Here is a 14,506-nt window from a genome sequence, read left to right as displayed (position 1 = left end):
TGCTCGTAGGGAACAGCAAGACAAAATAACCTGGTTAAGTTTTAGGTGCATTGCACGAGCGTCTCCGATGATGAGCAATGGTTGGTCGTTCAAGGACCCTCAAGGCTCTAGAGAGACAACAATGCTGCGGTGTGTCGGCTGGCTTAGTAAGATGATCCCAATTTAACCCAATACAAATTGAAGTTCCGGTTGCATTAGGTTCAGGTGGAACGATAGTCCTTTGACCTTGATGAGGAATGTAAAGTATGGAGAGAGTGGAAGAGACCAGCTCTGTTGTGACATATGTGAAGAGGAGTTGTCGTTGAGCCGCCACACCAGAAGAACTGGACGGTCGTGCACGTGACTTGACGGAAAATCTTGGCGTGGATTTTTACGTGACCCTCGATCCGCACCTGGAAATTTTGGTCAGGCGAAAAAGTTGAAGTGCCACCAGGTATGAAGGCGCTCCCAACTCTCGCATTCAACCGCTAAAAGCTAACAAGAAGCAGGATTGACATGCTTTCCCTCCCGTGCGTCCTACTTTAGCATGCTTCACCGATTCGCTCCTCGTACAAACCCAGCATGAGACTAACCAACAGTGCGGTGCCAGTCTATACGGTTTCTGGGTCATCGACCTCTCGCAGTCTCCCGGACTGGCTTTCGCAGCAGCAGAAGCGAAAGAAAGACCCCGAGTTTGCCAATCGCGTCGAGCTGTTACAAGACTTCGAGTTTGAGGAAGCCAGTCAATGCGTGAGAGTCAGCGAAGATGGCGAATGGGTTATGAGCACTGGGACATACAAGCCACAAATCCATACACATTACCTGCCAAACCTGGCGCTCTCATGGGCAAGACACACGAATACTTTGAACAAGGCATTCATCTTTCTCTCCTCCGACTATTCCAAGTCCGTTCATCTCCAAGAAGACCGCTCTTTAGAGTTCCACACACCAGGCGGGTGCCATGACTCGCTACGAATACCCCGGTATGGTCGCGACCTTGCGTATGACCGGAGCAGTACGGAACTGCTGGTACCTGCGGCTGGTGTGAATGCGAATGGTATGGGAGAGGTGTTCAGAATCAATCTTGAGCTAGGGAGATTCATGAATGAATTTGAAGTAGACGTCGGAGGCGACGACCTGAACTCTGTGGGCGGCGGTGCATTACAAGGAGGTATTAGAGCCGGCAGTGTAAACGTCGCCGCTGTAGCAGAAGGCAGCCATAATTTGTTGGCATTCGGAACGTCACTTGGCACGGTTGAATACTGGGACACACGATCAAGAGCTCGAGTGGCTACCCTTGGTGTGCCTGCCGACTTTGAAGGACGACCCGAGGTAACGGCACTTGACTTCCATCGATCTGGCATTAACATGGCTGTGGGGACTTCTTCTGGTCTCATCTACCTTTACGACCTCCGATCCTCCCTCCCGACTTTGAAGAAGGACCAAGGTTACGGTTACCCCATTCACTATGTGCAGTTCTTGACACAGGGTGTCAAAACCCGAGATTCCATTGGGGAACCGAAAATTGCGTCAGCAGACCGACGGATATTGAAGGTCTGGGATGAAAGGGACGGGACACCATGGACCTCGGTAGAGCCAGCGGTGGACATCAATTGCGTTGCTTGGTGCAAGGATAGTGGCATGTTCCTGACGGCTAATGAAGGCCGACAACAACACGCGTTCTTCATTCCTCAACTCGGACCGGCTCCAAAGTGGTGTTCGTTCTTGGACAATGTCGTTGAGGAGATGGCAGAGGATCCAAATGATCCATATGCCTTCTCGAAATCAAAGATAGGGGAAGTTTACGATAACTACAAATTCCTCACGCCGACCCAACTGCGCATGCTCAACTTGGATCACCTTGTGGGCAAGACGAATCTCCTCCGACCTTATATGCACGGCTTCTTCGTAGCTCAGGGCTTGTATGAAGAGGCCAGGCTGATTGCAAATCCGACCAGCTGGGAAGAAGAGCGGGCAAAGCGTGTCCAGGCGAAGATTGACAAAGAACGCGAAAGCAGAATCCGCGGCAAGAAAAAGCTTAGCGTCAAAGTCAACCGGAAGATGGTGGAAAGAATTCTCGAACGCGAAGAGAAGAATGAGAGGCGCCGCGCTCAGCGGGTCCTGGCACAAGGAGGCGACGAGACTGCTGCTGTGGAAGCCACCAAAATCCTCTCGGCTCAAGATGAAGAAAAGGGTCTCCTGGCGGATTCACGTTTTGCCAAACTCTTCCAAGATGAAGATTTTGCTGTGGATGAAACTTCCAGAGAGTTTCAGCAACTCAATGCTGGCACCAAAGTGCCTTCATCAGATCAAGCCCAAGAAAAGGGCCTCACCGCCGTTGAGGAAGAAGCAATTGATGAGATACCGAGGTCGAGTGACGAAGATCAGACTGATGAAGAAGACAATGGTCTCAGGCACAAGACGACAGATCGAATATCTACTGCCGACTACAAACGGCGTCCCAGCAAGAAACAGAGAAAGAAGGGCGATGAGATTCAAATGCGTGTTTCGTCATCTGCGTCAAAAAATGCCGTCAGAACACCACATGACCGCTCCTTTGGCTCTCGAGCTGAAAGTTTTAGGCCGGTCGAACGAGCGCGAAGGACAAGGTTTGGGGATGCTGTCGGTGACAAGGTCATCTCGTTCGATCCAGCAAAGAAACCGAAGCGCACAGAGAACGCTATTGGTGGGAACACCGAGACATCGAGAAGTCAAGATCGGAGAAGCGCGTCAGGTAACACGTTTAGGAGAATGTGATCTCTTTGAATAACCAAGGAGGACTACCACATGAACATTGGGAATCACGGACCAAACTTCGAAATCAGGCCCAAGAATTCATGGCTTCGACGATTTTGTTGGACTGTGTCACCGAACCGAAGACGCCCCCTTCCATCTTGACGGACTCCAGAGCAAATCGACGCAAACCCAATGTGGCTGCAGCTGTTGCGTCTTCTAGTATGAGGCAATCAAAGCCGCGGTCATTCGCCTCCCGCATGGTACTGGAAACGCAGACGTCTGTGGTTACTCCGGTCAAAATCAAATTTCGGATTCCACGAAGGCGCAAGAGATGCTCAAAATCTGTATGAGCAAAGGCACCTCTCCCAGGTTTATCGATAATGACCTCATTGGGCAACGGGCTTAGTTCAGGGATGACATCGTGGCCAGGTTCACCACGAACCAGAAACCTTCCCAAGGGACCTCTGTCTCCAATTCCCAGACGTCTTGGGTTGTTGCGAGATCGGAATCGTTCCCGGCTCGACAGCGTGGAGAGGTCTGGCCTGTGACCTGGAGCAGTTTCAGCGGACCAGGACTATGTCTGCGTTTACGTTAGAGTCGAACCTTCCCTAGTGAAAAAGACAGGGAACGAGGCCTTGCGGGCCGTAGAGAGAAGGGCTTGAATGTTGGGGATGATGGCACGAGCGTCTGCCACATCGTAGCCTTGACAGTCGAAATAGCCACCCAGCTCGCAGACTGCAGTGGCGAGGGTCAGTGCCGTGAGTCAAACAGTCGGTGGAACAACTATCTTACAGTCTCGCTGCATGTCGATGATGACGAGGGCGGTGGTTTCTGGAGATAGGGAGGCATCGTGCGGATATGAGTAAGGGTCCGCTGGAACTTGGTCCCAATGACAGATTTCTTGCACCATTGGATGGAAGAGGTAATGTCAAATACCACCAATCAAATCATGGACACTCAGGTTTCTGGGCAGTTTTTGTTCGCCGTGTGATATGTACTCGGCGAGGTCGGTACAGGGTAGCGGGTACTTGTACGACAATTCAAGCAGAGAGAGGAAGATGAATTAATCGGAGAATTACATGCACACGAACAACACGAGCCACACAAGCCTGCACGAGATTGCAGATTGGCTTTTTCTTGGCACCCGGCTGTTGCCAGTACAGGGGCCGCCACCCACCCGCCAGTATGCGGTTTGTGCAGTGTACGTGCAGTGCGCGTGCAGTGGCGCCCCAGTGGTGCCCAGTGGTGCCCAGTGGTGCGGCGTGCCCAATGGTCTCTCGCCCCCCAACCACCGCAACCCCCCGGGCTAGTGACGCCCAGCGCCTAGCGCCTGGTGACCCGTTGTTTGTCGTTTGACGTGCCTGCGTTGATCTCGCTGCCCCTTCAATCAACTTTTATATAACAAAACTGCGCCTCCTCCCATTCTCGCTGGGACCGCGACCCCAGCGCAGGCTCGCCCAGCGAATACTAACCACAGCAGCAGCAGCATCACTATCGCCTCTTGGACATCCGCGACCGCCAGGAATCTCGACAGCAACCCGACCAACCCCGACCTCACCGCCTCCGGACCGCGTCGCAACAATCGGTACATCAGAAACAGGCCACCAACAAACCTCAGACGACTCACCACGACGACCGAATCGCCCATCCTCCATATACAACAGTATCGACCAGATCAACGACATCAAGCGACCACATTCAGACAGCCGAATCACCATCAACACCGAAAATGGCGATCGAAGACGCCATACCCTCGTCTCCCCCTGGCCCCAGCTCCTCTCTTGAAGAGTCCCTCAAGTACTACAAAGCACAATATGAGCTGCTAGAGGCCGAACTGGCAGACTTCCAAGCCTCTAGCAAAGACCTCGAAGCAGAACTCGAGCGAGATATCGACGCATCAGAGAAACGTGAGCGCCAATTGAAAGAGAGAGCAGCCAATCTCCAGTACGAGGTCGAGGAATGGAAGACCAAATACAAGCAATCCAAGACCGAAGCCTCCAATGTTCAGAATGCGCTGCAAAAAGAGATTAGAGAACTCCGGGAGACAAACCGGGAACTCAATCTGCGCCTTCGCGACATCGAAGTCGCGAATGATGACTACGAGCGCAAGCAACGGAACACCGAGTCTTCCCTTGAAGACCTGGAACAGAAATACAATCAAACTATCGAACGGAGCGTAATGCTCGAGGAAGAGCTCCGGTCCGGAGAGCAGGAAAGAGAATCCCTGCGAATTGAGGCGCAAAGGCTGCGCGACGAATTCTCCGATCTCAAAATCGAGACGGACATTACGAAAGAGAAGCTGCAGAAGGCGGTGGACCAACTGGCCCGACGAGAGAAGCATCTGTCTTTGCAACCCATTGTCGTGTCTGCCTCTCCTCGCTCGGACCTATCTCCCACTACTACGAATGCTTCTTCGCCGACCTTCGACACGCCTCCAACAAAGGCAGGCTCTTCATCAGGTCTGTCAGACACACCAACTCCCCCATCCCCTCCAATCTCGGAGAAATCGACTCAAGTTTCCAAACCTTTTGTAACGCCAGGAATCCCCAAAACGCGACAGTCTCTGACCGCCAACGGCCCAACTTCTCGCCCATCCACTTCAGGATCAACCGCCCCGAGACCTGCCGGTCATGCTCGCGGTCCGTCAATTCCAGCGCTAGCGCGAACGGCACCTTCATCATCATTCCGACAGAGCCTGTCAAGGCCTGGAAATGCTCAACGACCTTCAGGACTGCCACAATCGGCGTCCATCATCCATCTTCGCAATCTCCGCGGCAAAATTGCGACACTGGAAGAGAGAGTTCAGACTGCCCGTTCAAAGCTTCCAGCTCCTGTGCGCACTCCACCTAGATCTTCGCCTAGAAGTGGTTCGGCGCTAGGCAATCACATCCCTGCGTCTGTCACCGTCCGCAGTCGAAAAAGGACAGGTGGTAGCACAATTAGCGGGAACGACTCGTTCACCGAGAAGGTGCAAGAGACGCCATCAGTACCCAGAACGAAGGCAAGTCGATCCTCATTGAATCAGCAGCCCCCGTCTCCGACAAGGACCGATTTTTCGATACCCAAACCCAAGACCAGTCGACCATCCTTGACTCAACGGCCCCCTTCCCCAACAAGAGGCGACATGGCCGCGCCTCCTCTTCGCCCAGCCTCGCGAACAAGCGGGCTCGCATCGACGCGGTCCTCTTTCGCACCGTCACACAGCCGTCCAGGAAGCCGAGCTAGTGTCTCTGGCTTTCCGCGAGCTCCGCTTGGTAGTGGCATGGGAGCAAACTTTGCGCCCAACGCATCCACAGACCGGGTTCGGCCCAAGAGTAGCCTTAGCAATTACGGAAGCGGGTACGATGGCACCATGGACGAAGAGAGCGAGAACGGTCTCAACCACAATGAGAACGAATCTGGAATCACCCCCACCCCGAGGAGAGCCACCTTCGCCCGAGGGCGCAGTAGTGATGTGGGTTCTGGCATCCCGAGTCCGACTAAGCGAGCCAGCATCGGTGGGACATCAAAACTGCCCAAGCGACAGAGCATGGGTTTGAATGGAAGTCTGGCGGGCGCCGGGTTGAATAACGTACAGGAAGGGTACGACGTCAATGAGACTTTTTGAGTATGATTGGTCTTACCTGGTATGGGTATGGATAGACGCTTTTTTGGGATATGTCTGGGCACCTGCTGAATGGGCAGGTATTATGGTGATGATGATGAAAAATCAATCAGTATTCGAATTAGCAGTCCGAAACGGGGTTTATTGAGTGGTTTGACGGCCGCTTTCTGCAAGCCAGCGCATCAGAGATACATATGATGGATGGGTATTGAGGGTTACCAATATTCCAATTTTGCAAAGAGTGTGATTATGATACCCTCGTTGATTGCAAATAACATTGACGTGGAAATATTGGGAGGGATGCTCTCCTCCTACTCAAGGTCCTCATCCTTCTGGGAACTTTACTTGCACCTTGAAGTCTTCCGTCCCTCATCCTCCTCATCGTCCCTTGATCCCCTGCGTACGGACGAGTATGCGAATGAGAGTGCGAGACAAGAGTACGCGTGTGTACGTGCGTTGCCTAGAGAGAATACCCCGTCCTCTCGACCGCCCTAATATACGCCCCTCGATGCATGATGCCGCGCAACCACCGCCGCACGTTCGGCCAGTCGGCGCCGTCAGTGCCCAGCCTGCGCGCGAAGATGAACTCGATGCTGAAGCCCATTAGTATGTCTGCCGCTGAGACGCCGTCGTCTTCGCCTTCGCCATCGCCGTCGCGGCTGACGAGGTATTCTCTCCCATCAGCCAGCTCGGCCTCGAGCCAGTTGAGATCGTTCTGCACATTTGCCGCCAGCCCCTTCTCCATCTCCGCGAGGTATTTGGACGCATTGGCGGATTTGGGAAAGCGCCACCGTGCGTAGAGGATCTGTATCGATCGCACCGGGCGAACGTAAGTGTGAGTGTCGGTTAATAGACTCCAATTTGCAACTTGGGCTGGAGAATACAATGCGTGTGAGGGAAGATGGACGAGAGAGAGATTTGAATGGATGTGCCTGGATGTCGAGGAGAGGGAGAACGAGAGGGAGAAGAAAAATGGTAAACCCACCGCGAGAGCATGGATCATGAAGGTCCCCTCGGCGGCGGCCATCCATTCTCTCACTTTTGCCCGTGCTTTGCGCTCGTGCGGGAGGAGGCGGCCCCGAGGGTCGTATGTTTCGCAGACATATCTGCTCCAACCCGGATCCATCAGTCAGTCACTCATTCGTTCATGAGATGAATTTCCTGCTCCCAATCCGACCCCCCACCGCTGAGAGATTGTCATACGGCTGTTCCAGCCTGTGGGTTTTCGCCCATCACATTTGATCCTTTGATAGAGGGAGTAAGGGAATGACGAATACAGACCAAAGGAATGGAAACAATCAAACACTCACTCAGCAATCGCCGCGCTCTCCTGGACCACCAAATCCCCGTCCCTGATCACCGGGCTCTTCCCCAGCCGCGTTGGGATCTGGGCTTTGAATTCCTCGGGCGCGAGCCCGTTCGCTGCCCGGGGCGACGACACCAGTCGGTACGGCAGGTTGAGCTCCTCCAGGAGCCAGGCGATACGGATGGCGCGCGACGCGCCCAGGAAGAAGAGCGTTATATCGGGGGCCGGGGTCTGGCGCGACATGATGATCTATGCTCCGTGGCACTGTGCACGGAGACAAACAAGGGGGAAGGATTTTTAATGGCACTGGACAGAGCGTGCGAAGTGGCGCAACAAATATATCACGCTCAATACTCCTTCTTTTCGTGCTGCTTCTTTCGAACTCCAGCTGCTTTCGCCTCGACGAAAAAGCTCCTATGGTCGCTTCCGAGGCACAACCTCGCTGTGGCGATTCTGTAGAAGTGTATCTAGAACAGTGGATCGAAAGTCCAGGAGAGATGGGCAAGGAACACATACGTACAGAAAGATACATTTCCACCTCGGATCAAAGGGACCACAGAGTTCAAAAAGGTTGCCTCCCAACTGCTGCTAATTGTCTTGTTTCCCAATGACGTTTCGGTTTATTACGCAATGAGAACTTGGAGCATGGCGAAATTCCGAAAACCTTCGAAAGGCAGTGGAACTTTGGAAGTCCTTCCTTTCTGGTACTGCTTGTGTATAGACACGAGTTCGGATCCCCCATGGCTTGATGGCTGCTGGCGGTTGCGAGGGTATCGAAAGGGCCACATAAGGCTAGGACCATCCTGTCGACTATACAAAGACCCAGGAGGGAGTTAATATACATGTAAGATTCTCCGGTTCACATCTCCCACTCGGTCTATTCCATGGTGGAGGGCTCTTTGCTGTCAGCTCTGGCCACATCTTGTTTGGGTGCACTACAGTTGAACTAAAGAGGGAGGAAGCCCAGTAGCGAGACAAAGTCAGGGGAATGATCAATGACCATTTCCAAACTCGGGACGTCGTTGTCGACCTTCTTGTTCCGCCGAAGCGCTGACACCGACGACTTCATCGACATCCACAACACCAACCTCAACGTCGTCCGTCCTGACTCTCTAGGGTCGCGAGCAAGAAGAGAAGTTCAAATCATTCCATACAGAATATCCAGCGGCATCTGATTCAAGATCTCAGTCAAGATTTCAGAACCACGTCGGACCATTCACCGCCAGCTCCCTGGCCGAAGCCATCCAGCCAGAAGGGGACAAATTTACAGAGGTCGCGATGGCCATTTTTCTAGAATCGAAGCGTAGTTGAATAACGCCCTGCATCTGAACACAAGGACGATTTGAGAGTGGACCATCTAGCCCTGCTCCCGAACAAAGAAAGCCTGTCGACTTTCAGAAGTCCTCACTGCCCTTCTTATGTTTGTGACGAGCCTGACGCTTGTGTCTGGTTCAAATACCGTATGGCAGGACTAGATGAAGCGTCTTTGTGATGGACTGTGCTATACAATCTTCGAGGTCCGCCTAAAGCTGCAATTTCGGGCAAGGCAAGTCTGGATGCCTGCTTCAACATGGCAAAGACGCTGTCACTCTCTCTCTGCTCAAGCTTCATGTCTGAGGCTGGGTTCGGGAGAGTCTCCAAGCCGAGAAGGTGCTGACCTTTGTGAACGAAATGCCCTCGCTTTATCATCCTGACTGCAATACCGTGTCGGAAAGACCTCTGTTTTCACAGAGGATTCGATATATACGCATTCAGAGTCGTCATGTTCGGTTTGGGCACGCAGAAGCCACTAATGCAATTCGGCGACCGCAGAACACGTCAGAAGGATTTCTTGAGAAGCTGCGCAAATCCTACCTACCTCAGCTCGCCTCGTTCACAAGCAATGGGAATTGCGGTGCCGTCTACTACTTGTCCCTCAAACTATCTCGGACACTCAGCGGAAAGAAGGTGGCTCATATTGACGAAGACGGACCTAATTGGAGTCCAGCTTCGAAGGGAGAAGCTTCTCATGCCGCTGAGCTGGTCAGTAATCCAGACATCATTTGATATGGATGAGAAGGTCGAAGTGGATAAGACGCATGACCATGAGCCATCTTTCGAACCTATTCGGTTGGTAGGTCTCACTGCATTTTTCTGTGTGAGCGAAACGCAGTGCATACTACGGGCGGAGCGCGAGGGAGAGACCTGTTTCCCAATTCCAACCATCAGCCGAGTTGCTGGTCGTGCTCCAAGCTGTTCGACCACGCATTAAAAGATGACTTTTTGCCAGAACGAGGTCGGGATGCACGTCAGATCTGAGTCTTCCTGCTGCGCGGCAGCCAATCCCCCAGATCCACTGAGGCGACACAATGCCGGCTATCTGAAGTCGGCCCGCTGACTTTGTCGCTCACAATCCGACTCAAATCTTGAGTTGTCCTGCTGATCCTCTGGTCGGTTCAGGAAGGGGGAATGTCTCAAAGCTCTCCCTGGATCACTTGGGCCCTTTTGCCATTTTGGTAGGAAACCGTGCGTCCATCTAATATGTGAGCGAAAATCCCCCACCAGGTAAGCGAGAAACATGTCGATTTCATGAGATGCAAGCCTAAATAGTGGACACTGGACACCCATTTGGCCCACAGTCGTTTAGCAGGTAGTTTTGTGCGTGTTGAGAAAAGTCTTGTCATCCTGGAAGACAGTGTGCATCATGTATAGATGGGCTTTTGTCATGGGCCCGTGGATTTCTGCGAATTAAGTTCTCCTTTACGTGCCTGTGCACATCACCTCCTTGACGTTTGAGGTGTCAAGCGACGGCAGTCATTCTTTGACCGGTGATTTTATAGTCAGCTCCACGTGCACAACGCACAACCTCCAGACACTATACACCGTAGACAGATATATATTCCGCCCCACAAGTGTCATTCTCCCTCAGTCATAGTACCTAGCCTTGACCCCTTTGATAATACTCTCCTCCTCCTTGCCCACGCGGCTCACATTCTTCGCGACCCGCGCCTTCACCCACTCTCCGGCCGTCAACCCCACGGTCGCTGGATCCAAAACCTTGTCGTACCCGAGCCTCTCCAGTACGGGACTGCCCTTGATCGGGACCAACTCGGTGTCATCCTCGGGTCTGACGAAGTACAAGACGCCGTGACGGTCGACGTCGGCTTGGTCCGGTGGCGGGGCCACGACGCGGTGGATGCTGGATTTCAAGAAACCGTTGGTGAGGAACTGGAGCACGTCGGCGATGTTGACCGTGATGCTCTCTGGGTAGGGCTTCACGTATTTCCATTCGCCCTCGGGCGTGCGGACCTGGAGCGCTGCGACGGGTTGTCTTTATTTCACACGGAATGTTAGTCGTGGACATCAGTGATTCACATACAGGTCTTGGGGCCATGCCCCAGGAAGGGAGAATCGCGCCTCATCCTCGCGGCTTACCTGAAGAGCAGGGTTAAACTTCCAAAGTCCGTATGGCCCTTTACCCACACATTATCGAGTTGCTTATTCACCTCCGGCGACCGACGACTGTCAAAATGAAGAAAACGTCCCAGGTCAGTTACACATGATCAGTCAGCCAATGACAGTAAAAGGTTGGGAACGCACTGATATTTCATATATCGGAAGTGGCAATCACTTTTCTGCTCCTCGTATCGATGGATTTTCAAAAAGTAATCCTCGGGCAACTCCAGCACCAGCGCAAAAAGTACAAGCAACTTCCTCACAATCTGGAAATGGATGTGTTTGGCAAAGTACTGGATCTCGTCCCAGTGTTCGCGGATGATGGCCGGGTGCTCGCGTTCGTACTGGGGGGTGAATTTGGGGATGTTGTAGATTTCCGTATTGTCCTTCACGCCATTCTTGATCTCGCGGATGCCGAGAGGTTTGTAGCCGTTGTAGCCCCCGTTCTCGAGATCGGCGCGATACTTGAGCTTTTCTTCGGTGGGGAGGTTGAAGACCTGTCTGCACAGGCTGAACTGTCGGTCGACCTCTTCCTGCGTGAGGCCAAAGTTGATGATGTAGAAGAACCCTGTTCAATCAAATATTTGATCGACGATGATGAGCCTTCTTTCTTCCCTGCTTGCTTCGCAGTTTCCTCCACCTCGATGACTCCTGACGTTGGGGACGCGGGCTCACCTATTCTGTTCACAGCATCGAAGAGCTGAGCTGCCAACTCCTGTTTGCCCCCCGGTTGATCAAACTTGCTGAGGTCTAGTGTTACCAAGTCGGCCCAGTCCACTGTATTGGCGAGACCCTTTCATTAGTGTGCCATTGAATGTTGGGCGGGAAGCCAAGCTGACGTGACTAGGGGAGAGCATACGATCATGTTTTGTTTCCGGAACCTGGTTCCATTTCGGCAAGGACAGAAATGCTGGGCGCGTTATGGTCTCAGTTGCCATTTTTGAAATAGCCTGCTCTTGCCTATGTTATGTCAAGGTACGAAAGGGACCCAGGGCGCTTCGCAACGAGTATTCCTCTCAGGTTGCAAAGATAAACAAAGCAGCCAGAATGATGCCATCCAGTCCAAATATTGCTCAATGCGGGGTCGGGGCGTACTCCGTCCTGATACTGGCCATGTGGCCTATGGTGATCGATGGTTGGAGATGTACTCTCCAATTGCTTACATATATACCTAAGTCCATCATCCAGGACTAGCTAATAGCCTCGGTAACGGGGAGATATTGCTGAGTACATGTATTCTGCAGCAGTCAGAGTCCAGACGACTCCGCAAGGGAGGTTACTGCCCTAAACATCCCAGAATGGGACAGGTCGTAATACGAGCTGCCTGTTGTATCATATCAAAGTCACAAAGTGGCTGATTGTCGATAGTCGCCAACGCGATCACATACATGCTGCGGCGTTAAGGAACGCGGAACAACGGTTGGATGCTGGCTCTTCCATTTGTCTCGAAGGGTCGCACGAGGATTGGGTGGCAAGAGTCATTTGTTGAAGAATCTCCATGGTCAACTACGCCGATCTGGAAACTTACTTTAGCGTTCGTTTGCTTTCTGGGTGTGAAAGCGGTCGCACTGGCGATGGTCAGACCTCGAATGCCTCCACAAATCCTCACATCTCCCACGTATTTAGATCACCATGCAACGCACGAGCAGGTTGTTGTTGGGCCATCAAGGGGTATTCCACCTAGGGTCGAAGAATATTCTTGGACGTGAACGTCAGAGTTCCGCTCAGAATCATTGGTGCGCAGATTCCTGCAGATCGAATTAGCAATCCCCTGTATCCCAGTGATCCCAACATTTAGAGAATGACACTCTTCTAACAGAGCATAGAGGATACACGCCGGAAAGGGACCGCTTTGTTGCAGATTGCTCCATCACCATAGGGAATATTGACAAGTAGCTAAGTCTTCGCCATCACTTGCATTGTTGGCAGTGAAGGAACTCTCAAGCGACCAAGTGCCACGACGGCCTCGACCCCACGAGCTCTCCGAGTTCAAACAGAGAATTTTTTAGCCCCCCATCACAGTGCAGGAAACAGAACGTGGCTGTGTGTTCAGCTGTCCATCTGGTCTCGGTTGCAGGGCACCAAATACAAACAGAAGGTTTGGCCAGGGGGAATGGACGTGCGTAACCTTGGCAAACCCGTTCCCTCTTCTGTGGCTCCGGATCTCCTGTTCGCTTCAAGGATCGGAGGATAAACACCACTGCACACGGTCGGAGACCAACTTGGCCGCAAGGCTGCAGTTTGGCAGTATGGTTGTAGTCTCTGTTTCTATTCTTGTTTCTTCATCTGTTGCCAACGACCGGTACGCTTACCTGGCCGTGGAGATGACGAAGGAGCATCGGTCCCCGGAGTTGTTTTCGTGAGAGCCATGAAGGGGATAGGACATGTCTGCGCATATTGTTCCGACGCCGTCTAGAAAAATTTTGCAAATCTTCCATTGTTTGTGCTAACACTCCGAGACATTAATCTCATGGATCTTCGTTGGCAGATGAGTTCATGCAAGGCGTCTAACCCCGGGAATAGATTTTGAGGGGAGACCACGCAAGGCCCTCCGCATGGAGATTGCTCCTTCCCATATTCGAAAAAAGCCATGTCAAGAACGAGATCTTCGCGATCATTGTCCAAAGCTCGAACAGAAAGCATGAGCGCAGGAGAGTGAAATCACGTCGGCTGCGAAGGGAATATGAACTCGGGTAAGAATTAATTACTCCTTCCTTTGGGGGACCGATGAACAGCCCAATGGGGACACGTGGTCCTCACGACGGGTTCCTGGTGGCATCCATGCGGACGTTATCCACGAACGCGGACTTTTGGGGGGTTTCGCCGTAGAAAATCAGCAATAGTTACTAGTCGCCAATGTGGGAGTAAGCCCGATGGCAATAAAGGTCTCTGTATTCAGTATAGCGTTCTTGCCAGCGAATACCGAGCCCATTCACACTCGGTTGCATGACTGGAAGGCTGGAAAGCTTGCCAGTAGGGTAGAATAGGCGTGGAAGGCCTTGATGTGACTTCGCTCTCTAGCCGAGTCACAGTTAAGCTTTTGCGTGGTTTTCTTGTCTGTTTGCGGGGAAGCATAAAACCAGCTGAACAAAGTCCCTGTTAATGTAATATGGGGATAGAAGCTATTACCGCTTTGGTAGGAGAGGCGAGAAGCCAAAATGACGGCGATCTCAATTTCGAAAACTTCGGAGCGAGAAGGCGGATTCTTTGGTCTGATGGGCAAGGGTTGTGTATGATCCTGGAGTAGAGAATAGGACGGGGGTGCTGTAATACTCCGTATGAGCCACAGCACTAGGCTGGATCCAGAGGGTCACAACCTAATGCTGGCGGTGGAGGTGACTTGGTGAGTACCAAGGAATGAGGTCAGTGTGCTGCGGCTACTGTTATTAATACTAGGGATAAAAATAGAGCTCGTGGAGCCCCTCTCTTCCAGCGACCCAATTACA

General features: G+C 52.4%; 5 protein-coding genes across 5 annotated transcripts; 2 read left to right on the top strand and 3 right to left on the bottom strand.

Moving 5' to 3' along the window:
• Positions 1–561: 561 nt before the first annotated feature.
• Z519_00874 (uncharacterized protein) lies at positions 562–2,736 on the top strand (the record flags this gene model as incomplete). The annotated part of the gene is made up of 1 exon (XM_016758631.1): positions 562–2,736. One exon carries the CDS (start codon positions 562–564, stop codon positions 2,734–2,736), a length of 2,175 nt encoding a protein of 724 aa, XP_016625880.1.
• Positions 2,737–2,800: 64 nt separating this feature from the next.
• On the bottom strand, positions 2,801–3,625 carry Z519_00873 (uncharacterized protein; the record flags this gene model as incomplete). The annotated part of the gene is made up of 3 exons (XM_016758630.1): positions 2,801–3,264; positions 3,319–3,450; positions 3,508–3,625. The coding sequence occupies 3 exons, from the start codon at positions 3,623–3,625 to the stop codon at positions 2,801–2,803; spliced, it is 714 nt and encodes a 237-aa protein (XP_016625879.1).
• An 819-nt stretch (positions 3,626–4,444) lies between these two features.
• Z519_00872 (uncharacterized protein) lies at positions 4,445–6,322 on the top strand (the record flags this gene model as incomplete). The annotated part of the gene is made up of 1 exon (XM_016758629.1): positions 4,445–6,322. One exon carries the CDS (start codon positions 4,445–4,447, stop codon positions 6,320–6,322), a length of 1,878 nt encoding a protein of 625 aa, XP_016625878.1.
• A 457-nt stretch (positions 6,323–6,779) lies between these two features.
• Z519_00871 (uncharacterized protein) lies at positions 6,780–7,868 on the bottom strand (the record flags this gene model as incomplete). Its single annotated transcript, XM_016758628.1, has 3 exons — positions 6,780–7,124; positions 7,305–7,425; positions 7,630–7,868. The coding sequence occupies 3 exons, from the start codon at positions 7,866–7,868 to the stop codon at positions 6,780–6,782; spliced, it is 705 nt and encodes a 234-aa protein (XP_016625877.1).
• Positions 7,869–10,529: 2,661 nt separating this feature from the next.
• Z519_00870 (uncharacterized protein) lies at positions 10,530–11,998 on the bottom strand (the record flags this gene model as incomplete). The annotated part of the gene is made up of 5 exons (XM_016758627.1): positions 10,530–10,935; positions 11,040–11,126; positions 11,205–11,628; positions 11,736–11,837; positions 11,920–11,998. The coding sequence occupies 5 exons, from the start codon at positions 11,996–11,998 to the stop codon at positions 10,530–10,532; spliced, it is 1,098 nt and encodes a 365-aa protein (XP_016625876.1).
• Between the last annotated feature and the right edge of the window lie 2,508 nt (positions 11,999–14,506).

This window comes from Cladophialophora bantiana (assembly GCF_000835475.1).
Source record: "Cladophialophora bantiana CBS 173.52 unplaced genomic scaffold supercont1.1, whole genome shotgun sequence".
Lineage (NCBI taxonomy): Eukaryota > Fungi > Ascomycota > Eurotiomycetes > Chaetothyriales > Herpotrichiellaceae > Cladophialophora > Cladophialophora bantiana.
The sequence above is the reverse complement of the archived record's forward strand: the minus strand, read 5'-3'. Positions and strand labels throughout refer to the sequence as shown.